This window comes from Grus americana, chromosome 10 (assembly GCF_028858705.1).
Source record: "Grus americana isolate bGruAme1 chromosome 10, bGruAme1.mat, whole genome shotgun sequence".
Lineage (NCBI taxonomy): Eukaryota > Metazoa > Chordata > Aves > Gruiformes > Gruidae > Grus > Grus americana.
The window spans coordinates 3,424,592-3,450,569 of record NC_072861.1 but is presented as its reverse complement, the minus strand read 5'-3'; the positions used below and the strand labels follow the sequence as shown (position 1 = coordinate 3,450,569).

Genomic DNA, 25,978 nt, shown 5'->3' with positions numbered 1-25,978 from the left:
ACTTTTAAAACAGTTCTCTTTTCAGCTCTTCTTGCGATAAGATCAGCCATCAGTGGGTTTTGGGCTTTAAACTTGAGTTTTGGGCATTTTTTTAACCCCACCTGGTGGCTTTCGCCAGACAGATGACAGCAGAAGATGGGGGCAGAGGATTTCTTTGGCTGCCTCCACCCCTTGGGAGCAAAGGGGGAGGATTAACCCGGATAAAACCGCGCTTAGGTGAAGACGAGAGGGAGGGAGATCACCGATGCCGGCTCTGGATGGGAACCACTCGGATACGCCGCTCTCCTAGAGGAGCGATGGAGATCCCATCTGTGCCGGAGGTGGAGGAAAGGGTTGTAAGCGTTTTCCATGGGAAAACACCCCAAACACCCTCCCCAACTATTTCCAGGGCTGCGTTTCTTGTCAAAGCCAGCGTTTTCAGTCCTCTTGCACAAGGTTTTTGGTCCGCCTGCTCCTCCTTGCTAGGCCAGCAGGTCCCGCTCGGCAGCAGAAATACGGATTTTTGTGGAAAGTGCCACTTCACGCAGAGAGCCAAGCGCTACTGGAAAGTAAAACTTTGCGTTGTTGGGAGAGAGGTGGGAGAAACGGGCCGCTGAGTGCAGGCAGTGGCTTTGCCTAGCTCTGCCTGCAGCGTCTCCCCTTCCCCGGAGTGCCCCGGGGCTGGGGGTCAATCACTGCAAGCAAAATTCCCAGCGGGGACATGAATTTCTCAGCCCTCCTGCTGCCTTCCCACCAGCTTCCTAGGCTGGGGCTTGATCCCCAGTGGCACAGCAACCTGGGCAGGTTCAAACACCCCTGGCCCAGAGCCCTTTTAGCAGCTGAATTGAGTTGCAGCTCCTAGGGGAAGAGGGGAGACATCCTCCTCTGCTGTGCCCGCATGTCCTGGCCTCATGTCAGCACCTGGGGTCTGCCTGTTCCCTGCCCTGGCTGCGGGTTAGAGCTGAGAAAGGGGGAAAAGCAGCTGGCAAGAAAAAAAGGTTTTGACCTTTTTTGAGTGAAGATGCTCAAAAGCTTTATTTCAATAGAAGTTTAGAGGGGGTGTGCTTTTATTTTCACCCCCTGAGCCTGCTCTGGATGATGGGAGGAGGAGCAGGCCCGGTGACAACTCCTCCAAGGCCAGGCCCGGCTCCTCCAGCTTTGACTTCAGGCAGGCGGCGGGGGGTGCCCGCAGCAGAGGGGAAGCCAGCACCTCCCTCCACAACTTTGGAAACCTCAGGAGGAAAAGAAAAAAATAATAATAGTAAAAAAAAAATTAAAACCTGCTACCCCGTGTCCAACTCCTGGTTTATCAACAGGGACCGAGTCATGGTCGCCCGCCCCCGCCGTGCCACGGGGTGCCGTAGGGCCGGGGGTCGGTACCCTCCCGCCCTCCACGGTGAGGCGTCTCCCCCCAGCCGCCGCCCCCCCCCCCCGCCGGTGGGCGGTCCGGTCGTGACGATCGGTATCGCGGGGCCAATCCGCCCCGGGGGGAGTTCCCCTCCATTCAGGGCTCCTCGCCTGCGCGTTGAGGGTATGTAACAGCTGCTTTCCTCCCCCCCCCCCCCCCCCCCCCCCCCGCGCACACACACACCACCCACCCCCTCACGACAAACCGCGATTTGCTTCCCCGGGGTGGTGAAAGGGGGGTGGCGGGAGGAGAACCGGTACCGCCGCCGCGCTGAGGGGAGGAACGACCCGCGAGCTCCAACGGCCGCCGGCGGGAAGCGCGCGGCGGGAAGCGCGCGACGGGGGGGGACGGGGGGGGGGGGACGGACGACAGGGGGGGAGGAGGGAGCGGCCGCGGCGCAGGCCACGCCCCCCCGCCCCCATTGGCCGCAGGGCAGCGGGCACGCCCCCGCGGCGCGCGGGCCTTTCTCTCTCCCCCCCCCCCCCCCGCCTCTGCGTGCGTGCGTGTGTGTGTGTTCCCCCCCCCCCACGTGTAACCGACCCGCCCCACGTGGGGCGCTGCCATCCCGGAAGTGAAGGGGTCGGGGACAAAAGGCAGAGCCGCGCCGCCCCCCCGCCCCCCCCCCATCGGGCCCCGTCGCCAACCCCCCCCCCCTCCCCGCCGCCGCCGGTTGGCGGCGGCGGGGAGGGGGGGGGGTTGGCGACGGGGCCCGGTGCGTGTGTGGGGTGTGAGCACGTGCGCGCGCGCCGTGGGGGGGTGGGGGGGAGGCCGCGCGCGGGCCGCGGCCGATGTAAACATTCCACAAAAGGGCTCCCCAGAGAGGGGGCGGGGTCTCGTCGGTCTGGGGCGGGGCCAGTTCAGCCGCGTGGGCGGGCTCCCCGTTGTGACGATAGCGCTGCCCGCTCGTTGGTTGGCTGGAGCTTTTCCGTCGCAGCCAATGGAGAGGCGGAGGAGGAGGGACGGGGGCGGGGCGGGCTGCTTATACGGACATTTTTCTTCGGCGGTCGCTCCCCCCCCCCACCCCCCTTCCCTCCCTTCCTCTCCACATCCCCTTCCTGGGGGCCGTGGCCAATAGGGGCGGGCGAGGTGGGCGGGACCTGAGCGGCGATTGGCCGCGCGGCTGACGGGCGTTCAGCGCCCCCAATGGGTGTTTGGGGCTCCCCCCCTGCGCGGGGAGGGGCGGGATTTCCCGGGGAACAGAGAAGCGGGCAGCGCTCCGCCGCGGCGGCCGAGAGACGGTTACTCCATCTTACCCCCCCCCCACCCCGCCGAGCCCCCCTCCCCTCCCGCCCGGGGCCCCGGCGCCGTCCCCGCCCGCCCCCCCTCTCCGGGAGGAGGGGCGCGGGGACCCCCCCCCTCACCTCACCTCACCGCGCCGGGGACAGCCCGCCCCCGCCGCCCGCCCGGGAGGGGCCCGCAGCGGCCCCGCCGCCCCCTGACCCTGAGGGAGACTCGGCCGCTGCCAGGGCCCGCTTCGAGGTAAGGGGGGGGGCGGGGGGCGGAGGAGAGGTGGGGGACGCCAGGCCCGGTGCCGGCCCCCTCCGGCGATCCGTAGGGGGCGGGGCCTGGCGCCGGTACCGCGCGCGCTGGTGGGGGGCGGGAGGAGGAGGAGGAGGAGGAAGGGGAGGGAGGCGGCGGGGGTGTGGGGGGGTGTCGGTTCCCCGCGGCGCGACTCCCCGGGGAGCCCCGGCCCGCGCGGGCGTTCGCTCGTCCTGCCGCCCCGCCCCGCCGGGCTCGAGGGGGTGTCCCGGCCCCGGCATGGCGGGAGCGGCGGGCGGAGCGTGCGGCGGCCGCTGGGCGCGCTGCGAGGCGGGCGCCTCCCTCCGCCCCTCCTCCCGCCCTCCGCCCGGTGCCGCTCCCGGGCTGCGGCGGGACCGCCCCCCGCGAGCTCTCTCCCGCATTGCACGCCCCCGGTACCGGCCGCATTGCGCGCTGGATCCTTCGCCGGGGCTCCCCCACGCCCTCCCCGGGGAGCTCCTCCCCACGCCGCCCGGGCAGGGGATCCCGAGCACCGGCTGGAGCCCCCCCCCCCCCTCCCCGGTCTCCCGGTGTGTCGTGTCCCCCCCCCGCCCGCCCCAACTTCCCGGAGAAGTTGCCATTAAAAGCGTTTTACCGCTCAGCAACCGCCCGGCCGGGGGCCCTCTCCGCCGCTCCCCCCCCCCCCCCGCCCGTACCCCTGCACCGGCCGGCTCCCCGTGCTCCCTCCGAAACGGCACCCGGGATGTTCCCCCCATCGCTTCCCAGAGCCCCTGCTGCAGTTTTTCAGCTCAATACCGCAGCGATCCTTAAAAGACCTGTTGGAGCGATGTATAGATATATGGAAACCGGCGAGCTCCGCTTGCACGCATTAATTTTTAAGCATATTTAATAGCAAGCAGGCGTCCTTTTTTTTTTTTTTTGTTCTAAATTTTTTTTTTTTTTTTAATTTCACACATCCTCTCTGCTCGGTGTTGTGCCTTCAACTTGTCCGAGACTTGAACTTGATATTTCAGCCCTGGATTTTAATTCTTCGGACTCCTGTACATCTGGAGAAACTACATTAGGATTTTTTTCTTGGGATCGCAGGAGGTCGGCCGTGGGGTTCAGATAGCTTTAAAAAAATACGACTGTGCTTGGTGTCCGCTTAGCTAAATACTGTCTTTTCTGTGTTTTCCTGGCCCAGGTTCAGAAATGAGTTTTTATAGTCGTTATTTGTGCAAATAACCCGTGTATTCAGTGCACTGATGGAAGGGGTACGTCCCAGAAGAAGTGCGTTTATTTGCTGCGCTAAACCGATACAAAACTAAAAAAGAATTAATTTAAACTAGCGCTGGGACAAGCGATTGAATGCATCTCGAGCTGTGCGTGGATTTTTTAATCTCCTGTGCTGTCCAGAGGAATCAAAACCTGGTTTCTGCGCTAAAGTGTAACTTAAGGATGACCTAACACCTTACGTTTCTTTTCTAACTTGTTGCTTTTATATTCATCGGTCGGGCTAAAAGGTGCGGGGTCAGTAAACGAGTGGGAAATGCCCAACTTATTTCAGTATGGCTCTATTTACGCTTCAGTCTTCTGGTCCTAACTTGTGATTTTTTTTTTTTTAAAAAAATACCGTTTCAAAGAGGTATACATTGTTCTAAAATATTCTGTCGTTAATAGTATATAATAAAATGGCACCTTATGTTAATAATAGTCATTTTAAAGCACCTATAAAATTCCTTCATCACCTAAAAGTGCCTTGGCAGCCTAGCGTCAGCCCGTGCTGGATCTCTGGGAATGGAAAAAACACTTTTTAGGGTCTTTTTTTCCCTGCCCGGGTGAAATTCGCAGTTCTTCAGGCGGGTGTGCTCTTTGCGAAAGGAAGCTGCGCTTTCTCACCCCAAAGTATCTCGTCCTCGTCCCTCCCACCCACCTCTTCTGGTTAAGAAACACGGGCACGGCGTGAACTTGTTTGAAAAGCTTCGACGTGGTAGCTCGCCCAATAAAATGGCAGTAATTTCCTCAAGTTTGGGGAAACTCTGGGTGATTTAGACTGATTTTTCCAAGTGGGGTGGGAAGGGGGATGCTTTACCACCCTCTCCCAGGCCCGGATTGCCGGGGGAGCCCTCCGCGCCGGCTCCTGGCACGTGTGGGTCTTGGAGCCGGGAGCATCGCGTTGGAATTGGCAGGCGGATCATTTACGTTTCCAGGATTTATGAATCGTTTTCTGTCCAGATTGCTGTTCTGGTCTTCTCCAGCATTGGAAAGCTTTTATGGCTGTTAAAGCTGGAACAGAAAAGAGCGTCCCGTAATAGCTGTCGTTTCAGCCCATTAGGAAGGGGGTGCGTGGCTTTTGGGGCTGTACTGCTTTTTTTGAACTCCCGTGGGGTCGTATCTCTTTTTTTTTTAAATTTAAAAATAAAATAAAAGTATTCTGATAATTCTCTCTGCGCGTGGGGAAGGTGTACTCAGGAAACTGGGTGAAACGATGCTAACCGCTGTATTGAGTGTAAAGCTCGGTTTGGATCGTCTCTTTGCGGTGGAATTTAACGCTGCTTTGGCAAAGCACGGCTGGGTGCCGTACCCTTGTTACCCATCTGGACGGAGACGAGTGGGGTTTACTCGCGTCCTGTCTGCCTCGCGGTGGCTGCTGGCATGTAATCCTCGGGCTGTCACCGTGTCACCTTGCAGAAAACCCTCCCAACTGCTTCAAAAGCTTCGTGTAATGCTTCTCCAGCACTTTTTTTTTTTTTCTTTTGCATACTTCTCATTTCATTTTGGAGCGTCCCTCTCTGCACGACACCCCTCTGCAGCGGGGCCGGGGGCTTATTCCCAATTTACAGGCGAGAGATCCGGGTTGTGTGGCACCGTACAAAAAATATACCAGCGATTGCTGAGCAAGCTGGGTCATGTTCTGGAAGTCGTGCGGCTGGGTTAGTGCACAGACAGCAGCGCTGCCAGAACCCCAGCCGGCTGCTTTCTAGCAGGCGCCGTGATATACGGCATCGAAATCCTATGGAGAGCGTGTCCCGCAGGACATCCAGGGTTGGAGCCACCTCTCCAGGGTCTGGAGACGTTGCAGAGACTTAGGTTTGCAGCTCCCGAGTTTTGAGTGTTTTCTCCCTCGAAAGGAAACCTTTTTAAAAAGCCCCCGTGCATGTTAAAGACTGGTATGTGATTTCCCTGCCCTTTTCGGCAGGGTCCTTGCTCTGCGGACACCGAGATCCTCTGTAGTGGCACTTTCACAGCTTGTTTGTGAGGACGGTGTTTATCCACAGGCATGTTGTGGTTCCAACAGGTGCCAAGGCAGCAGACCTTCCCCATTCGCTTTCTTCCTATTCTCTATTTGCCTTTTTTTTTTTTTTTTTGATTCTGACACCTATTTAACAGCTGATCTCTAATGCCAGAATACCCCGTTTATCCGATTGGAAAACCTGAGATTAAAAAAAAAAAAAAAAAATCAATATCGGCTTTTTGCTATGCAGATTTTTGAAATTTTCTTTGGTATAAGCTGGGGAGCGGAGCTGCCATGGGAGAGGCAGTTTTGCAAAGGGGAGAGTACCCGGGCTGTCTTGCCTCCGTTGCTGCTGTGGAGGGGAGTGATCCCTCAACACCGGGCACGAGGAGGGAGCGGTGCGGTGCTCCGCCAGCTGAATCCAGCCTTGTCCCCGCTTTGTTCCTTCTCTTTCTGTGTCAATGCTGCTCCGCTCCTCTCCTCTCTGCGGTACCGGAGGGGAAGGGATGCGCTCCACTTAACGTTTATCGGTCCCGCTGGCTTACGCGAGGCAGATGGATGGGGAAATCCTCTGGTGAAGTTGGCGGGGTAGAATTGCACAATTCTGGTGGTGTTATTGAGATGCGACGTACCTTTTTTTAATTTTTTTTTTTTCTTGCTTTACCAGCCGAGGAGCCTATGTGTGTTTGTGGTATGTCTGCCTGATGCACCCTATCTGTAGCGCGAAGCAGAGCTGGTGAGCTGGGTGGGAAGATCAGAGGTGTGTTCCTAAGCGGTACCCTTTCCTTGAGAAAGGAACACTAAAAACCTCGGAAAAGGGGAAAAAAAAAAAAAAAAATAGAGCGTGTAGTTTTCATCCTCCTGTAGGCAGAATGTAGTGTGCTCTGACTGAAGTTAAGAGATAGTTTGGGTGGAAATGATGCTGGGGAAAGGGGATGCAGTTCTCCATGGACCGCAGAGTGGGACTCGCTCTGTTCCATTATTGCTAAGCTCTCCTACGTGCCTCAGGTTAATGCTTTTAACGAAGGAAAGTACCTGAAATTTGTGACTTGCGTTCAGCCTTCTGCAGCCCTCGCTGTATTTTTGGGGCTTTCCCCTCCCCCCCCCCCCAAATTAAGATTACATAAAGTAAGCGTAGTACTGCTCATAGTGTTGCCGCAGTGGAAGGCGGCTAGCTGATACAAGTCTTTGACCCTACCGATTGCAGTTGTGTATTTATCCTCGAAATACCTTTCCGTGTTAGCCGGGCTTTGCCATCAGCAAGGATGCTGAGAGAAATCGGTTGTCGCTGAGGGTGGAAGTGGGTGGAACTGCCCCTTTGAGCAGTAGGGTTCGGCTAAATCAGTTTAAAATGACGTATCTAGTCTTGAGTTTCATCACAGCCTTTCATTCTTCCTTATCAGCCGTCTGGCGTGCTGTAGGAGGGGCAGGACTTGCCGCGCAACAGATCTCTCCAGCTTTTGAATGGAGGAGATCTTTGGGAGATGCCGGGTCAAGATCAGCAGGACCTTGGTGAGGAAATGAATGAATGCACTTTGGGAGCATTCGGCATCATGTTTTCTTCTGCAAGATGCAGACCAGTTTCCACTCTAGTGCTGATTTACTCGCTGATTTACTCACCCCTCAGTGCTTTCCCCTCTCGACAGAGTTTTGGTGGCGGTGGATGCGCAGAGTTAACGTCTCAAGTCTTTGTCTAGGAACAGCAGAGTATCGAGATCATCTCTCTGCTAGGATTAAAAAAGGCTGTGAATTAGTAATCTTCGTTAAGTGGTGCTCCGCCGCTCTTACACAGCGGATGCAGGCCCTAAGTAGGAGTTTAGCAAGGTGTTGTCTAGAAAGACTGACTAATGCTATTGACTATTGCCTATAATATTGGCTCTCTCTCTCTATATTGACTATAATATGAAATTCTAAAGTTGAAGCAGGTAGAGTGCTTGGATAGAAGCAGAGTCCAGGCTCAGGTAGCAAAGGTGAGGGGAATTCAGAGGGAAGAACCACCTACAGGAGCTTTATTTTTCATTAAACAGAAGCTTTAATGTCGACCATATAGTAAAGTAGATTTCTGGAAGATTGCTCACTTGGTCTGCAAGAATCAGGAGCTTCAAAAACTGATGTTCGTGCTGCTGGTGTGCGTGTCATAATGCAGCCTTGGTGCTGTCACGATTCCCATGGCCTCGCAGGGCTGAGATGTTTGGCGGCTCCACGGGGAAAAGGCTTTTCGGTCAGCCTAAGGTGGCATTTTAATCCTCAGAAGGGCACGTGAGTCTTCCAGCCATCTTCTGTCCTCAAACAGCCTCTGCTTTAAAGGTTAATTAGCCCATCCAAAGCGACAAGTGTGGAGACACAAGGGTGGGACACTTAACAGCCTCCACACTGCATATACACCACATATACGTTTATATACACACACCCCGTATTGCAGTGTTAAGCCTGCTGGAACCGTTTCACTTCTTTATAGTAAATCACATGTGAATTTTTTTTTTTTTTTTTTTGAGAATGTTCCTGCTTTGTGGATATTGCGCGTACGTGTCTGCAAACCAGCGCGGTTGCTCCTGTGGGGAAGGAGAGCTGTTGCACCCTTGAGAGCGTAAGGGGTGAACCAGCCTGGGAGATGAAAAGAAAGTGGAAGGACTGGCTGGCGTACCAGTGTTTCGAGCAGAAGGGTATCCAAGTTGGCGAGGGGGTTATAAATAGATGCCACCAAAGCTTTGCCCAGACTTTATTCATGCAGTCAGCCATTGTCATGCAAAATCCTGGCTAGCTCTGCTCGCAGGATGATGGTGCGTGGCCAGATTTGCCGGCGTTGCTCAGTTCAGTCCCAGCCCTATTAGCATAAAACTGTACTTTTTTTTTTTTTTTTTTTTTTTTAAACAAAGCTAAATGTGGGCTATGCTTGAAGGGAGTAGTTCCAAGTTAACCTGCCTAGCTCTTTATTTGTCAGCAGAGACCGGCTGAATGAAAAGACAACCAACGTAGGCACCATTAGCAAAATGAGCTCCTGGAGTGTGCTCCTCTGCTTTCTGAGCGTATGCTGGAGGTCAGACCTACTTAGGATTTGTAACTTGTAAATAAGATCCAGTTAGCAAGCTTTCTTCTTTACCTGGGTTGAGGAGTCCTCCTCTGCCAGCTGTCTTCTACCTGCCAGGTGCTTTGGGGACCTGCTAAAGGACTGAGAGGTTAAACTTGAAGAGCAACTCCAAAAAGAAATGAAGTCATCTTCTTTCTTGTCCTACCCCTGCCAAGTGACAGGAGGGACTGGTAAAGAGGGACACGGAGGGGCAAAAGCTTCATTGCACAAACTATTCTGAACCTCGGTGCTGCTGGTTCCCGGTTGCGTGTTGTTTGTGCACTGAGATATTGGTGAATGATCTTTGGGTTCTTTGGTTAGTGCTGGATTTAGGCTGTGAAGAGCTGTCCTGACTTGGTAGGTGAGAATTGGCTTAGTTGGCTGTTGTCTCCTTATTCTGGGGGGGAGCTTTGTTCCCTCTTGTTTATCTGTTGTTAGCAATGAACGTGTTTAACTACACTGGAAGTGAAAAGGACTTGCTTTGGAGAGGCCTTGATGAATTAGAGGCTGAAGAGGGTGGATTCCACTCTGTTCCCTGTCCATCAAACACCTTAATAAGCTGCATATGCTTTTGAGCACCCAGTGGTTTGATGAACAGCAGATAAGATCTCAGTAACTATCAATGCCTAGCAAACAGCGCTGGAATTTGCTTGTAGAAAAGAGTAGGCAAGTAGTTCAATCGGAGCAAAGAATTCATGGCACATTTTTAGGAGCGGGACAGTGGCAAAACAACCTGTTAGATTTGAAGTGAAATGAAGTTGCATAAAGACAGCTTGGAGTAGGGCAGGAACACGCCTGCTAGTTGGAGAAGAAAAAAAATCCTGGAGAGTAAGCGGGCGGAAAGCTGCTGCTCGGCGCTCGCAGGATGCCAGTCGCGGTGCCTGCTGGCGCTGCTCCGTTTTGCACCCTTCAGCTCGGTGTTGGTGAGCGGGGCCAGGACGGCTGTGCGGCATACGGTATCCGATATACTCCTGGTAGTGGCTCCGTGGGTTTCACTGAGGTTACACATGTCTTATGTGTATTAAATGGAGAACACTTTACTTTGGGGCTTTGTAAATGATTTCAGAATCTGACTACGCATCCTGCTTTTTGCCTCCTTCCTCCCATGTTTTTAAAGCATCTCTCACAGCTGGCTGTGGTCTTACCTGGACTGTCCAGGAGGATTATTTTTTTTTTTCCGCTTTCAATATAGGCAACTTTGTGTAGGTAACACACCCTCCCTTAGTCTGTTGTGTTCAAATACTGCATTCCGTGAGCTTTGCGTTGCTCAGGGTCTGTGTCTGCTTAAGATGCCCATGCCAGCAGCATCCTTTAAGTGAGATTGAAGAGATCGTTAAGTTTTAAGCAAAGTATTTTATTTCCAGTGATAGGGTTGTGAGAAAACACGATTGTGGATTTTATGCAGAAAGCTGAATCTTAATTCCACTTTCCTATCTTGAGATATCAGTAACCTAAATGAACAGACAGAAACTGGCCCTACCTGCTCTTGGTGAACTTAGCATCCACGGCGCTCATCGGGGAGCGATGAATCAATTGCGTTTGTTAATTGGTCTGTTTTTAACAGGTTTTGTAGTGCTTCCCGAGCATGAGTTCAGAATGAAGCGGCGATTGGATGAGCAGGAGTCACCCGTGTATGCGTCGCAGCAGAGACGTATCACCAGCAGCACCGAAGCTTTTCAACACCAGCACCGCGTGCTTGCCCCGGCACCTCCGGTGTATGAGGCGGTTTCGGACACCATGCAGTCTGCCACGGGGATTCAGTACTCGGTAACTCCCAGCTACCAGGTACGCGTGCTCGTCCCTTAGCTGGGGTCCTGCTGCGTGACTGGCCAGCACTGTGTCATTTCGCGGTAGAATTCTGTATTTGAGACAAGGTTTATTTTAGTAACCAGGGCTTCCTAAAGCAAAAACCAAAATTGGACAATGTGCTTATCTTACATCTCGTTTTAAGCACTCGCTTTAAGACTATCGGCTTTGTTCATGTTCACCTGAAAAAATGTGGTGTCATTTGGCTTTTTTTTGAACACGATTCTTTTAGTGATCCTTTCACATCATGGTCTCTGAATCCTAAAGGCAAATGTGTGCTGGGGTTTTTCTCCATATTTCTGTTCCTCACTGGGAAAAGATTTGTTCTTACGGTCGCTCTGTTGCAGGCATGTGATATCTTGGGTGATCTTAAGCTTAACAGACTGGCTCGGATCAGCGTTTAGATTGGCGACTTTCAGGAAAATTGAAATGTTTCAGCCAACGTTACCCCGGGGTCATTACGTGGCAGTCTTCCCTCTCTTGCCTCCTTTGCAAGGAGCTGTCAGCCGAGGAGAGGAAAAAAAAATCTACTTTAAGAGTGCACTGGAGATACCTCCCAGTGAAAGATGAGGGAAGGACTCTTCCACTTGTCTCTGCCATGTTGATTCTTCCACACTTGTGTTGCTGGTGAGCTGCCCTCCCTGTCTAGTGCTTGATTTCATGCACAGCTTCTGCCTTACTTCCGTAGGAAGTGGGAGCCGCAGAGCTGAAGAGCCTGCAGGCAGACGCTCGCAGGGACTGGAAGAAGATGTGTTTATGCTGGCAGTCCTTCCCAAAAAGAACTTGGATGGGCCAGCGAGCAAATTGTTTTTCGTTCATGAGAAGGATTAATAAAAGTATATCCCGTCTAAAAGAGGCTTGGATAGAAAACAAAGGTTGTGTAAAATGAAAAGTTATTTATTTTTTAATCATTTTTTTAAAAGGCTCTTGTAATGTATTGTCCAAATTGAAACTTTTCTGGTGCAATGCATGAAAGAGGCCTGAAGAGTGCATGCCTTCTGTTCCTTCCCTGGTTTTGTAGGAGCGATACCAAGCTGAGTTTTTCCCCTGAGCCTGCTGGGGCCAGAGCGCCACAATTTGATTTCCAGTACCCAAACTGCATGGCAAGAGCGTGGAAGCTCTTAAAGATTCATTCATTTAAATTATTGCTTATGATAGAAAGTCTTTTTGAGAGAAAAGAGAGAACCTTGACTCTTGTCAGACTAAAAAAATCCCATTTTAAGCTCCTTTTGCAGGTCTTCATGTTAGCGTTGGCGACTAGACAGCCAGCAAGCCTGCAGGCTGGAGAGAACCTGTGTTTGCAGAGAGGGCTCTCCTGTATTTGGAGTATAGGATGGGAGTTGTCTTGGTTCGTTTTTAGGTCTCTGGGGGTCATTGTTGATGAAAACAGAAGACATTTTTTGAGTTAAGGTTGTTAGCAGTCATGGTTAAAGGACAAACTGTGTTCTGCTTCCTTAAAATCTTACTTGTGTCTCTGGGTCCGGGATGGCTGATGTTGCTCTCTGCCCGTGCAGCAAGCGGAGCCGGCCATGAAGCCGCGGCCATACATGACGTCCTCTTTTGCTTTGCCAGGTATCGGCCGTACCGCAGAGCTCAGGTAGCCATGGGCCAGCCATCGCAGCCGTCCACAGCGGCCACCACCACACCGCGCCGGTGCAGCCTCACGGGAGCCAGGTGGTGCAGAGCCACACTCACCCCACGCCGCCAGCCGTGCCGGTGCAGGGGCAGCAGCAGTTCCAGAGGCTCAAGGTAATGCTGAGCATTGCTGCCTTAAGTAAACCAACTTTTTTTTTTTTTTTTTTTTGAGGAGATCTGCTGTCAGGCAAGAGGAACTGAGCTAATAGTTGTTTTATTAAATGGGTGTTTGAAATGAAAGCGTGGTTAAAGCGGGGATGCGTGAGTGAGCTCTTCCGCTTCTGGGTGAGAGCAAGAGGGGTGAAGAGCATCCAGATATACCCAAGACATACGGCAGAAAAGATCTTCCCGTGTTGCCTTTGGAATCCAGTAAACTTTAGGGAAAGTTTATATAGCGGCCTTGAGGAACGGGGAAAGTTGTCGAAAGGATTTCGTTCACATTGCTGACCTGACTTGTGGAATTGCTCGGTCTGTGCCTGGATCCTGGAGAAAGCGGGAACCTTTTCCCATTTGGTGCATGGGGGAGGCCTCCCTGCACAGCCAGCTTTCTTGACAAGGCTTCGATGCGTCTCCTGTTTGGAGGACTGTTGAATACAAAAAGGGACTTCTCTTTCTGCCTTAAACCCTGTTGTTTCAAATAATGTAATAAAACAAAAAATGGACTTGCTAGGAAAAGGTCAGGGGCAGTAAGGAAAAGGAAGAAATATTGCTCGGAGTATTCGTGTGAATGGGTTAAATTACCAAAACATTTGGCGCTTTTCTGAACACATGGCTTATGTGGGTGGCTGTGTGGGAGTAATTTGGGAGTAAGGAAGGCTCTATTCTCAGATTATGTGCTGTAAAATCCTTAAAAAAAGAGAAAACTCCACCAAAAATAACCCATTTAAGTAGCTACATTTGGTTCAGCTCTAGCAGGAAGGCACACATACACGAATTGATGCCGATTTCTTAGTCTCTTCCAAATACGGTGCAAGACTCTTCCAGTTTTGGTGGAACCCGCTGCCTTGTGGGGTGAGAGGCCCTTTCCTTTGGCTGAATGTAGGACGCTTCGTTTCTAGAGACCTCTGAAAATGGTTTCAAACTGTGTGGTTCTTTCTCCTTGATGGCAAACCCTCTGCTGATGCAAAATTGGGGCTATGCATGGTAGTCTTTCTTCCTTTGCGGTCTAATTTCAGACGAAATAGAGGTTCTGTGTGTAGCTCTCGCAGCTGATGAGCGTGCGGCTGTCGGAGGCGATAGGGACCCAGAGCTCTCGCTTTAGGCTGTGCCTGTTCTTTCAGTACGTCTGAAAATTGGATGTTGGTACACGAACGGTTCATAAACTTCTTGCTGTTTCGAGGTGTAAAACAATTTACCGCCCACAGTTGCCATTTTCAAAATCCTTCTATGTCGAAGTGAAATGTCTGGCTTTTAGAAAAAAAAAAAAAAAAAAGCAAGTGTGTGTACCTGGCAGACATCTACTACACTGAATATGTCATTTCCACTTTCTGCTTATTCTTAGGCTTCCATAATAATTTCCACATATGAATGCAGGAAAAATACTCAGTCTAGTTCTGTTTATCCTAGCAGTCACTTCAGTGATGGTAAATTTGGAGTATGGTTGGGGTTTTTTTTTGGAATAATTCTGCTGATCTGTGTTGCTTTTTTTTCCTTTTTGTTTCTTTTTGGTACAGTTTTATCTTGTGAGCCGGGAGTAGGGAGTGAATATCTCTTACTCAAATGGTGCTGGTAGCACCCTAACCAGGCTCGTGATCTTTTGCTCTTTCATTCCCTGCCCAGGCTCAGTTTTCAAATAATGTGTTTTCAAATAACGTGTGTTTTGTAGAGCAATGGGAATTGAAATAAAATCCTCTCTGCTAATATAACCTGTCTGTTCTGTCCCCAGGTGGAGGATGCATTGTCTTATCTCGACCAGGTGAAGCTGCAGTTCGGTAGCCAGCCACAGGTCTACAATGACTTCTTGGATATTATGAAGGAATTCAAATCTCAGAGGTAACAAGCTGCATTTTGCTTCTTCCTTCCAGGTTAGAAAGAGTGTCTGTGGGAGCACAGAGTAGGAGCTAAATTCTGTCCTTCCATGTGCAGAGTAACACACCTCTAGCAGTAGCGTAAAAGCAGTCGTGTGCTTTCTTTTCTGAAAGTTAAATGCATCCCTTCATTTCTACTAAATCTCTGCTTAGAGTGGGAGTTCACAAGTTCAACCTCGATAGCTGATTCATCTGGCTGTCTGGTCGTCTGCCCATTAATAATGGTCAGACTTGGGACTAGATCTCATAGATATAAAATGCTGTCTGGGTTAATAAAATAGTTGTAATGTTGTTCTTGAGTTCAGTAGTGGATTTATAGGAATGGGTTTTGCATTGTTTCACAGGTTAGAGGTGATAAGGTAAAAATTCTAACGGGAAATTCTGGTGCAGAGAACTTGGTGCACCACTGAAAGGGTCTCTGAGGATCGTGACATTTTGATCTTATTCCTCCTTCAGTATTGACACTCCAGGAGTGATCAGCCGCGTCTCGCAGCTCTTCAAGGGCCACCCAGACTTGATCATGGGTTTCAACACCTTCTTGCCGCCCGGTTACAAGATTGAGGTGCAGACGAACGATATGGTGAATGTGACAACACCAGGGCAGGTTCACCAGATCCCCACTCACGGTCTGCAGCCCCAGCCGCAGCCCCAGCCGCAGCATCAGTCGCAGCCTTCAGCGCAATCAACCCCAACACCAGCACAGCCAGCGCCGCAGCCTCCGCCTGCCAAAATCAGTAAGGTGAGAGGCTTTGAGTGACATACGTTGGTGACACGGGGATCCTGCTGCCTCCAGCTGAAACTGGTGTGGAGCTAGAGAACGAAAAACGAACTTCCACGCTGCTTTTTCACAGTATTCGTGCACCTGCGTGTGGTGTGCTTCTGCTGCTGGATTAGTTTCTCCTTTTTCCAACTTCAAGATGCGTCCTAGTTGATTTGATTCAAATAAGCCACCTTAAAGCTTTGGAAAAGCCCTGTGGCTTTTAGTGGGGAACTGAAAGGCGCTCGGAGCATCTGGTAAAGTATGCACCTTATTCAGGGAGTGATCCAGCAGCTCCAGGAAAAGATCCCTGAAATGCATTTGACTTTGCAAGAAGGGCTTCCTGATTGAAGCACTGAGCACATGTTGGACTGCCCGCTTTTGGGTATATTGTCATAGAATAACTGAAGTCCCAAGAAATCCCCCATAAAACAGAGGCCATGATAAAGATGTTGCTCTTGTCCGTGAAAGTTAGCGTGTGGTTTCCAATGCGTGGGGCAATTAGGCCTTTAGAAGAGCTTGATTAGCGACGTGGTAGATTCTGGGCTGCTTGAAGTCTTGTTTTCAGGTCAGACATCTGTTGTAAAAGAGTAGTCTAGTTTAGCCGTCAGTTAGATGGGCACAGGAGTCTTTGGCAAAATCAAAAGTGCAAGAGTTCAGACAAGATGACCACGATGTTGCCTTTAGGTATCGGTTTCTGTGCCTGAAACTGAGACCTTTCAATAACAAAAGGAATTTGACTCTCCGCTGTAGATATAATCCAGATGCTACTGCCCAACAGATGTATTTTATGTGATTGAAAACAGAATAGGATAATATAAGAGGCATTCAGGGAGCTTAATCGAGATAAAATATTATGTATTTCAGCCTGAAAATGTGGAAAGATTTGGGAGCCTTAGGCAGGGGAAGAATCCCCAAAGTTTCAAGGGTTTATCTCTAAACTGTGCAATTAGCTAACAGTTGGCTGGAAAAGAAAAAAGAAAGAAAGGAATATGCAGATAGAAAGCAGCAGGATTCAAAATGTGGCAATTAGATGATCTCTAGTCAAACATTGGTGGGACTTGCAAGCCCTCCTGTTCAGAAATGGCAAAGCGAAACGTGCTAAAAGATTTGCGAAGCTGAAAACTGCAAAACTAAGGCATTCCGGAATTAACTTACCTGTGCCAGATTTCAAGGCTTTTCTCCGAAGTAGTGGTACGTGCCCTCAGAGGAGAGGGAGCAGGCCCTTTCTCATCACTGTGGGCTAGATGGTTTTCTCCCCATTGACCTGCAAACGGAGCTATTTTTGCTGAAACTTTAAAATGAACCTGAGGGACGTGCTAGATACTGAGGTGAGATTTCCTTACCAGGCAGGTAAAGCTGTATGGATCTCGTAATAGGATGCTTCTGGCCGTCCTAAGACAGTTATCTGCACCGTGATAACTGAGTGAAAACTCTGTGTAATACATGTTTAGAAGCTGAGAGGATGGAGCATTTCCATTTCAAAATGCCACCTCAAAACTGCTGCTCAATTTTCCTGTGGCTGTTAGGTGTCTATTAAGAGTATTCAAAATAATTACTCTGAGAGCCTTATCTGCCTGCTCTTTGTCTCAATATTGAAAGAAATTCCAGTTTTCCCTTGCCTGTTGCCTTACTTTATGCATCCCAGAATTCTTCACTAGGGGCAAAATAACTTGCTGCGCTGGAGCAAGGCATTTTGGCTCTGTTAAATTTTTGAGATTGTCAGATTTCACTCAAAAGCAATCAGCAAGAGAAAACAACTGTTAAGAACAATGGTTTGAATGGTCCAGGTGTTTTATTCCTGATAAAATGTAGTCTCTATTGGCCCACTAAATATTTATTCATTTACTTACTTTGGATAATAGCTCTCTTAGTCTACCTGTATTTGTGTTTCTGTTAATCTTTAAGACCCATGAAACAGGTTCTTAGTATGAAATTGTACTACTTAATTTTAACTCTGAACAGCAGTTTCTGCTTAGACAGCCAGTCAGAAATGTTCGGTTGATGAAAGATGTGGTTAAAATTCCTTAGACCTGTGAAGGGAATAATTGTTTTGTAGCAGTTTTAAAAAAAACAAACCAACAGTCTTTTGAGGAAGTCCAGGGCCATTCTATGGGAAGAGGTTGTTTGATTGGAGCAGGAGATTTCATCTGCTTGATATATTCCAACTCAGACGTATCTCTGTCGAATCCGTGTTGTTCCACCACCGGTATCGGTTACAGTACTGTGCTGGGTTGTTTCCTCTGGAGATGGTCCACACGTGGAATAAAACCGCCTTTATTCCAAACAGAAAGGAACCTGCTAATTTCGAACGTGACTTCTTTTCTTCTTAGCCATCGCAGTTGCAGGCACATACTCCCGCCAGCCAGCAAACTCCCCCAATTCCACCGTACGCATCGCCACGCTCGCCACCGGTCCAACCTCATACGCCTGTGACAATCTCTCTGGGAACCACACCGTCCCTGCAGAACAATCAGCCTGTTGAGTTTAATCACGCCATCAACTATGTCAACAAGATCAAGAATCGGTTCCAGGGACAACCAGACATCTACAAAGCCTTCCTGGAGATCCTCCATACGTATCAGGTGAGTGCGAACAAGGCAGATTTGAGCATATGCATGGTTATTTCTCTTTCTTTGCCACAGGAGCTACCTGTGCCTGTCCAAGACTTACATTTGGGTCTTCTGCTGGATTAATGTTGGCCAACAAGCGAAGCAGAGCTCTTGCAAATCAAGAGATTGTGTAGCGGTGTGAAATAATAGATTTCGGTCCATCGTCTTTGTTTGCAAGTGTCCGAAATGCCTTTTTTTAAAATCCTATTTGGCGTTTTTCCGTGAGCGCGGATCAGGAAGAGACAATGTGGCCATAGTACTGTTTCAAAAGTAAAGAAACCCCTTCCTTCATCTGCATCCTACCAGTCCAGGGCCAGCTGGGCATTTACTATGTAGTATATATATTTAGTATATAGAAGAATCATGCTATTAATATGGTATAATTCTTTCCATAAGATGCTGAGACCTTTGCTATTTCATTCTTTATATCACCGAGGGTTTTTTCCTGTTTCTCTTTATCGCTTAAATAGTTTGCACGTCCTTTCTTCTGACGCTTCTCCTCTTTCCTCTGACAGAAAGAGCAGCGTAACGCCAAGGAGGCAGGAGGTAACTACACGCCGGCTTTGACAGAGCAGGAGGTGTACGCGCAGGTGGCTCGCCTCTTCAAGAACCAGGAGGATCTGCTCTCGGAGTTCGGGCAGTTCCTGCCCGATGCCAACAGCTCTGTGGTGAGTCTTCTTGGAGATAGACTGGAACTGAAACACCTAGTGGATAACTGTCCTGGGCGTAGCCAGAGTTCAGAAAAACGTGCTTTTGCTGTTTGTTTCTTGGGTGGTTTGTTGTGGGGTTTTTTGGGGTTGGTTTTTTTTGAGTGATCTTTTACTGAGGGTGGGAATGGGGTCAGGGTGGTAGACTCCGTTTTCTGGACATAACTTGTCTTTTAAATACAATCTCTTTGCCTAAAAGGGTTGTTCTAGGACCGCAATATCTGCGGTAAAATACATCGATCACCTAGAGCTAGGAGGACCAGGCATATTTTTTTTTTTTGCCTGGATGCATGGAACTCAGCTCTAATGGTCTTATGGGTTTGTCTCTAAATAAGCTGTTAAGTAAGACAACTGCAGAGAAAGTGGAATCGGTAAGAAATGATCACGGTGGCACGGTGAAGAAGCCACAGCTCAACAACAAACAGCAAAGACCCAACCAGAATGGCTGTCAGATCCGACGGCACTCGGGAACCGGAGCAACCCCTCCGGTGAAGGTAAGAGCGTGTTGCTGCTCCTTCGGCAGCCCCCTCTTTCCCCAGGAGGCTGCGGCAGATGCGTTTTATGAATCCGTGCGATTTTGAACCCGGAAACTAATGCTTGCCTTGAAAGGAAACTTTTTTGTTTCTAAGCACACGGCAAGATTTTTCACAAACTGGTGGTGTTATCTGTACCTGAGGGCGATAATAGTTACTTGGCAGGCTTGGGAAAAACAGGCTTTTCATCGTTTTATGAGGATGCTGTGGAATGCAGCAATGTGGGTAGTTTTATCGGGGAATAAAGCAGTGTTTGGCGATGAAGGGGAGATGCGGGGTGTGGAGGGAAAAGTCTCGGGAAAACGGCAAACTAAATTTGGCCAAAATGTGTAGCGATGTTTCTAAGCTGAGGGCAAGATAAAAGTGTCCCTGAAAGCTTCGTTGTAGTAGAACTTGGAGCAGATGCAGTGGAATCGTGTTTGCTCATCTTTCCTATGATAAACCTGATGACACAATGATGAATGATTATTCTCTTAGCAGAGTTTGCCCTTTTCAAATGACCCACATTTTGAGAGAGCGAGGCTTTGTAGTGTAATAAAAGCGATCTCGTGGCCGGGTGGTTTAGTGTTTGTGCAGCAGGGACAAGTTCGCCTGCTTTATTTGAAGGTGGTGTATCTTGTTTTGTGATGAAAAGCATTATCACACCTAATTGTATCATTTAAATCCAGTGATTTACTGCCCCTTCTGCCCTTTCTCCACCCCTTCAAATAAAGGGCAGCAAAATAAAACAGGTTTAGGAGGCACCTTTCGGCCTTTCTGGGGATGTAGAGAATACAATAATTCTAGGGAGCTGTAAGACTTGAAAAACTGAGTGATAGGGAAAAAAACAGGTTTATTTTGGTAATTTTGTAAACTAGTTAGAAAAAATGAGATACGCTGTAGCATGGCTGTCAATCAACTAGTTACAGAAAAGGATGCAACAGTGTATTAAAAATATTTGGAGTTCTGTGCTACCGATTAACCTTTACTAGATTAACTTGTGACACGGACTTTCCTGCAAGTTTCCTCCCCGTAAAAAACACCTTTCTTTTATTTGAAAGCAAGCGGTGGGGTCGGGAACCTGAAACCCTTGTGTGACAGATAATTAAAATACGGCACCTTGCTCTGCTGAAAAGCCCTTTTTTTTTTTTTTTCTCTTGCCTTTTTTTTTTGTTAACAGAAGAAACCGAAGCTGCTTGGTTTAAAAGACCAGTCTTTGGCGGAAGCCAGCAAACATGGTGTGGGGACAGAATCTCTCTTCTTTGAGAAGGTGAGAAGCGAGATTCAGAGAAAGCCGTCTCGCGTCATTGATTTATGTTCTTAGCGTATAGACATCTGGATTTTTGTCACAGCGAAGTATGTGATATATATATACGCCACCCTGATAACATTTGTCAGCTTGACCTCAAATGTATCGTGCGACCTCTAAGTCAGATCCATTGAATTTTTTTAAAAGGCTGATGATCTTTTTTACATGGGTATTTGTGTTTTTTCCCCCAAAGGTAATTCTCCAGCTTTTCACCCGCTGCTGCTGCAGTTGATTTGCAGGAATAGGAATTTTTTTCCTGTAACGCACACTCGAAAATTTTTTTTCACCTTTACCAAATCCACGTACAGCTCGCTGTACCCATCCACAACCAGCTGCCTGCGGTGTGGGAACTCAGTTTACAAAGCAGCTGATTCATGTCGATGTTGAGTTTGTTTTGTTGGGTTTTTTTTTTCCCTGAGAGATGAATTTAATTAATTGCACAGTTGTTACCTGTTGCTGGTTTACCACGCTGAACGAATGAAGGATATGTGGGATGTTTCCAAGTGGTACCTTGTAAGATGTCCATACATTTCCTTATGGCTCAGAGGGGAGTATACAGTGAATGTAAACAAGCCTTTTAATTAATATCCACGTGTCGATGAAAGTCTCGTTTGCTCGCTGGTGATGTGGTACGTTTTGCAGCATGCTGCAGACCAGCTAATGGTAACTGGGAACCCATCTATCACTCGGAGGACGTGTAGGTGTTAACATGAGTAAACCTAGAAATCCCTGCTGTAGAATTATAACTGTAATGACGAATATCTTAATGGTGATAGATCTCTGTTTGATGCGTAGATGCTAACTGTTCTCGTGGGAAGGGTAATGGTGTTGGGATGAATTGTTTGGCTTCCTCGTACTGTGAAGATAAGGGTTAAAGACACTGGCTTACCGATGATAACGCAAGCTGTACTGCAGGCAGAGGCCGGAGCGGTATTGCCGAGGGCATAGGTGTCTTACCCCTGCTCCCTACTTGCCTTTAAGCACCAGAGAATATTGCAGCCTGGGTGGGTGTGTGGCGCTGCACTGACGACTGACGTTGTTGTCCACGATTCCAGCATTTCGTAATCCAGCTGTTAGGGGGCTCTTGTACGGATTTCCTTCTTTACTTGCAACTCCTTTCCTCAGAGTAATACACCGGGTGCTGATATATAATATATATATATATAAAATACACCGTTGCAGGGCGTACCCAGCACGGCGATGGTTCACATCAGTATCTATTTGTGTGGCCCCGTGTACCCTGTTCGACTCCCATAAAGATTTGCATTCTCATTCCGTGTGTAGTCTCCGTGCATCGGTGGGAAGGACGGTGTTGAATCCAGGTCTCTTGGACAGCGATAGCATACACCGCTTGGTCTCACCCTGACAGCAACTGTTTTCCTCTTTTTTTCTCTCTGTAAGGTCCGCAAAGCTCTGCGTAGCACAGAAGCTTATGAAAATTTCCTTCGCTGCCTGGTTATTTTCAACCAGGAGGTGATCTCCCGGGCTGAGCTCGTGCAGCTCGTTTCTCCGTTCCTGGGGTAAGTGGAGCCCGTTTCCTTACGTGAGGTGAGAAGTTTAATCCCCTTGATCCGTTTCTGTTGCAAAACCAGGAAGGAAACGGTAACCTTTGTGGTCGTTCAGGGGAACGCGTCTCCTGTGGTTGTGTGGCATGGAGGAGGAGGAACGCCGCTCTGGAAGCCGGGCGGTGGTTCCTCAGGCCACAAAATCCACCTGAGATGGAGTCCCCCTGCACTGCCCGCTTCCTCCGCTGTTGGTCGGTTCAACTTTTATCTGGGTAGCCTGCCACTGCTTAATTCTCTGTCCACTAAACGACTGCACAAGCTGCTTCCGTGGTAGTGCGTTCTCTGATCTCCTGTTCCTTCCAGCTCGGCCTGACTGTCACCAACTTCATGCTCTTCTGCACCGTCCTTTTCTATTCCTTGTGCAAGAGGAGGTGAGAGAGGGATTCCTAGCTATGTCTTGGCAGGCAGGCAGCATTCACGAGCAGTGCCGGTACCACTTGCTGCATTTCTTCCTTTTTCAGAAGAGCAAACAGAATTATTTAGCAGCCTGTTACTGCAGTCTCTTGCTCTGGAATCACGGATTATTTCACTTGAGAAAAGATCGACTGCCTAATTATATAGGAGATGTCCCCTAAAGAAAAGAGTGCAGGTATAAAGTCACTAAAATTTCCAGAAAACAGCTGAATTCTGTCACGAAGCCAAAAATTATAAGGAATGCTATAGTTTAAATAGGAATTATGACTTACATAACTGCCAGTAGTGTACGGAACGACTCCGTATTAATCAGCTAACACCAACCGATAGCCTCTCATCAACTTTGGGCAGCGAGATTAATGTTCCTTCTTCCTGTGATTTGAGTTCCTGGTCCCAAGGGAGAAGGCAATAGCAACGTAAATTGGGTTCAGGACCCCGTTTCAGTAGGTACAGTGCAAAGAAACCGCCCCAAGGAGCTTCCACTCTCTCTGTAGCTCCACTGGAATTAGTCAGGCATCAGCAGGATGCTACCTTTAGCTAAGAAAGCTAAATATTCAACAAAAAAATCTGGATTTCTCCCACCTACTGTCTGTGCTCCTAGCTACAAGGGTGAATATCAGTATTGGGAAAGGTATAATACAGTTTTCTTAGTCTGCAGTTGGACACAATTGTCTGTCATGTAATGAAAAAGCAATAAATGAGCAGTGATTCAATTAGCCTCAGTAACAGGTTCAATTCCTCATATTGCTGGAGCTTTGTGCGAGATAAGAGGGGTTGAACAGATGCAGTATTTTAGACTAATAAATTCTTCAGAGAACTCTTCTCTACCGGCCGACAAGGGCTTCTTCACGGTTTGCGCTGGTCTGGGGAGGCAGCACTGATTGAAGCGGTCGCTCAGCACTAAAGCGTTTTGCCGTATAGTTAACGGAATCGCTTTTCAGTTTCTTCTTGCTGCCTTTTGGCAAGGAAGGGTCTGGTTTAAGGTTAAGAACGTTGGCAAACGATTAGGAATCTGGCCTGGCATGGCTACCAGGGTAGTTTGGGAGAGCTGGATGTGACCTGCAACGGGTGCTGCCCGTGCAGTGAAAGCTTTGGCCGTTGTTCCTTCCTTGCTACTCGTCTTGCGGGGACTGTACCCATGAGGCGTGCGGAGGATATATCTCTGCTTGTCTGCGTATCCCTGGCAATATGGGGGGTAATCCTAAAGCACCTTGGAGCAATCCACCACCCGATTGACAAACAGGTATTTGGTCAGGCTCCGTGGAGGTAGGATTGGGCAGAGAGGGTCCTCTCTCACCAGACTGATAATTCAGAGGGTTTTCTTGGACACAGTCTGTCTGTAGCGATCAGCTGTAGCCTCAGCATCACAGCTCAGCACCGGTTTGATTTCTACTTAGCTAGTTTTTCACTTCCTTCATTTTATTTTTAGGAAATTCCCAGAATTGTTCACTTGGTTTAAAAACTTTCTGGGGTATAAAGAGTCTGTTCACATGGAGACGTATCCGAAGGAACGGGCTACCGAGGGGATTGCCATGGAGATAGACTATGCCTCCTGTAAAAGACTGGGCTCCAGCTACCGAGCCTTACCCAAGAGCTACCAGCAACCCAAGTGCACGGGGCGGACTCCGCTGTGTAAAGAGGTAAGATGCTCTCGGATGGGAATTGTGTGATAGAGGAAGTCTATTCCCGGAGGGACGGAGCGAGTCCGAGCAGAACAGAACTACAGGATGGGGAATTTATTTTGTATCCATGTGCTATGCCCAGGGATGTCAGGGCACGTCTGCTCTCTGCTTGCTCCTGCAAACACCTGGATCGTGTCCAGCAGCTATTGCACAGGGCAAGGCGTCGCTCTAGGAATGGGTTATGTCAGAACCTGGCTGGGAGATGCCATGCCCGCATGGCTTTCGCGGTTGGCATCAGCTCCTCCCCAGTGGCGCTTGTGAAAGGATTGTGTAAAGCGTTGGGCAGCAGCTGGAAAAAAAAAACCAACAGCCAAATAGTTGTGATGTTTAAATAAAGTAAAATATAGGGTGATTAGATATGTATGGTTTATATTTTATAACGTGTGAAAAGAACATTAAGATTACGCTCTTAAGTAGGAAATGACAGAACTATTTTTCTGTATGGTCTTAATGTGATCTCGGGGATCTTTTACAAGGCAGCATGTAATTCAAGATTATTGCTACCTTTTTAACCAAATTTGCACTTAGTCTGCTCTCAGAGTTGTCTCTAGACCAACCTTAAAAGGAAATCACGTTTTCTGTAGACAGATTCTCTCACATATCCCTCACGTCCTTCTTTTTTTCTACCTGAAATGCTAAGGTGACCTCTGCCTTGAGAAACAGTTGCATTGCTTTGGGAAATCAGCTCCCTACAGGGGAGCCTTCTTGGTCAAGAGTCAAAGCTGGTCTCCCAACAAAGTGTTGCAGGCTCAGATGTTCTCCTTGAGTCCCTTAATCTCTTGTAATCACCTTTTGATCAAAGTGGGAATGGCACTGGCTGATCCTGTTCCTTCACTGGTGTTGAAGGTAATGCTTTGGAGGTGAGCGAGCAGGATTCTTGCTGAAGGCCGGTTAATAAACATGCCACTCGCTGGTGGAGGAGACAGCCCCAGAAATCCCTTCCCTGGGTGGTTGCCGTCACAAAGAGCGAGGAGATTGCCTTTAGGGAACAATCACGGGGTTTGGGATGTTCAGATTTTCCTACGGAGGTGAGGAGGACGAACGCAGGCGACCAAGTCACGCAGTTAGCAGCGGCGATAGGTGTTCGGCTGAAGCGATGGCACGATAGCAAGAAACAACCTGGGCGAGAGACAATTGCAAGTTTTTTAATCTAAGTCCTGACACGTCTCTGAAAAGTGTCCTGTGTGATGCAGTTACGAACTTTTCTTCCTGTGAGAATCTAATGAGTCAGTTGTTCAGGCTTCGGGTTTGTGAAAACTGGGCCTGCCAAAAATCAAGACTGCCTGCCAAAATCCTTCTTTCTTTGCCTTTGGCCTCTTTGAGGTTGTGTTTTTGACTGTTCTGTTCCTGTTTTGGAGGTGGTGAAAGCTGCAGGTGCTCAGCAGCTTTGTCAGGAAAGGTGTTGCTGGGCTATGGATTTATATTCCCAATTAGCCTTATTTGGAGGTAGAAACCACGTACTGCCTAACAGTCACGTCTGACGTGATGACCACCCAGCGTTGTCGATGATGAATCACGCGCATGATGAACCAGCTGGTTGCAGTTGACTAATCCAAATTAATGGAAAAGCTTCTTTCGCCTTTCTTTTTCTCTTCCCTTGCAAGTTTGTTTGTTTTTTCTCACAGCTCCAGCTAATGAATCTTTCAGACTGCCTGGACGTTTCAGTTCTGGCTGTTTGGGGTTCTGGTTGGTGTCTTGGCTTGGGAAGGGATGCGCGATTTTTGCGACTGGGGAATTAGATCCTTCTGTCAGAAAACTGGGCTCAGAAGTGGCCAAGTGTGATCCCTTTGGGTCACTGACCGCGA

At 49.1% G+C, this 25,978-nt stretch overlaps 1 protein-coding gene across 2 annotated transcripts in view; it reads left to right on the top strand.

Annotated features, from left to right (window-relative positions):
- Positions 1-2,730: 2,730 nt before the first annotated feature.
- Positions 2,731-25,978, top strand: part of SIN3A (SIN3 transcription regulator family member A) — a 32,539-nt gene continuing 9,291 nt past the window's right edge. The window contains exons 1-11 of one of the 2 annotated variants that reach the window (XM_054836891.1): positions 2,731-2,866; positions 10,712-10,914; positions 12,526-12,702; positions 14,474-14,580; positions 15,072-15,354; positions 17,706-17,957; positions 18,500-18,652; positions 19,027-19,185; positions 20,384-20,473; positions 21,914-22,032; positions 23,921-24,131. In XM_054836891.1, coding sequence (XP_054692866.1) covers positions 10,744-10,914; positions 12,526-12,702; positions 14,474-14,580; positions 15,072-15,354; positions 17,706-17,957; positions 18,500-18,652; positions 19,027-19,185; positions 20,384-20,473; positions 21,914-22,032; positions 23,921-24,131 — 1,722 coding nt within the window. In that variant the 5' untranslated portion in view covers positions 2,731-2,866; positions 10,712-10,743. Of the gene's footprint in view, positions 2,867-10,711; positions 10,933-12,525; positions 12,703-14,473; positions 14,581-15,071; positions 15,355-17,705; positions 17,958-18,499; positions 18,653-19,026; positions 19,186-20,383; positions 20,474-21,913; positions 22,033-23,920; positions 24,132-25,978 lie in introns of both variants that reach the window. The other variant, XM_054836889.1, reaches the window with a different exon arrangement.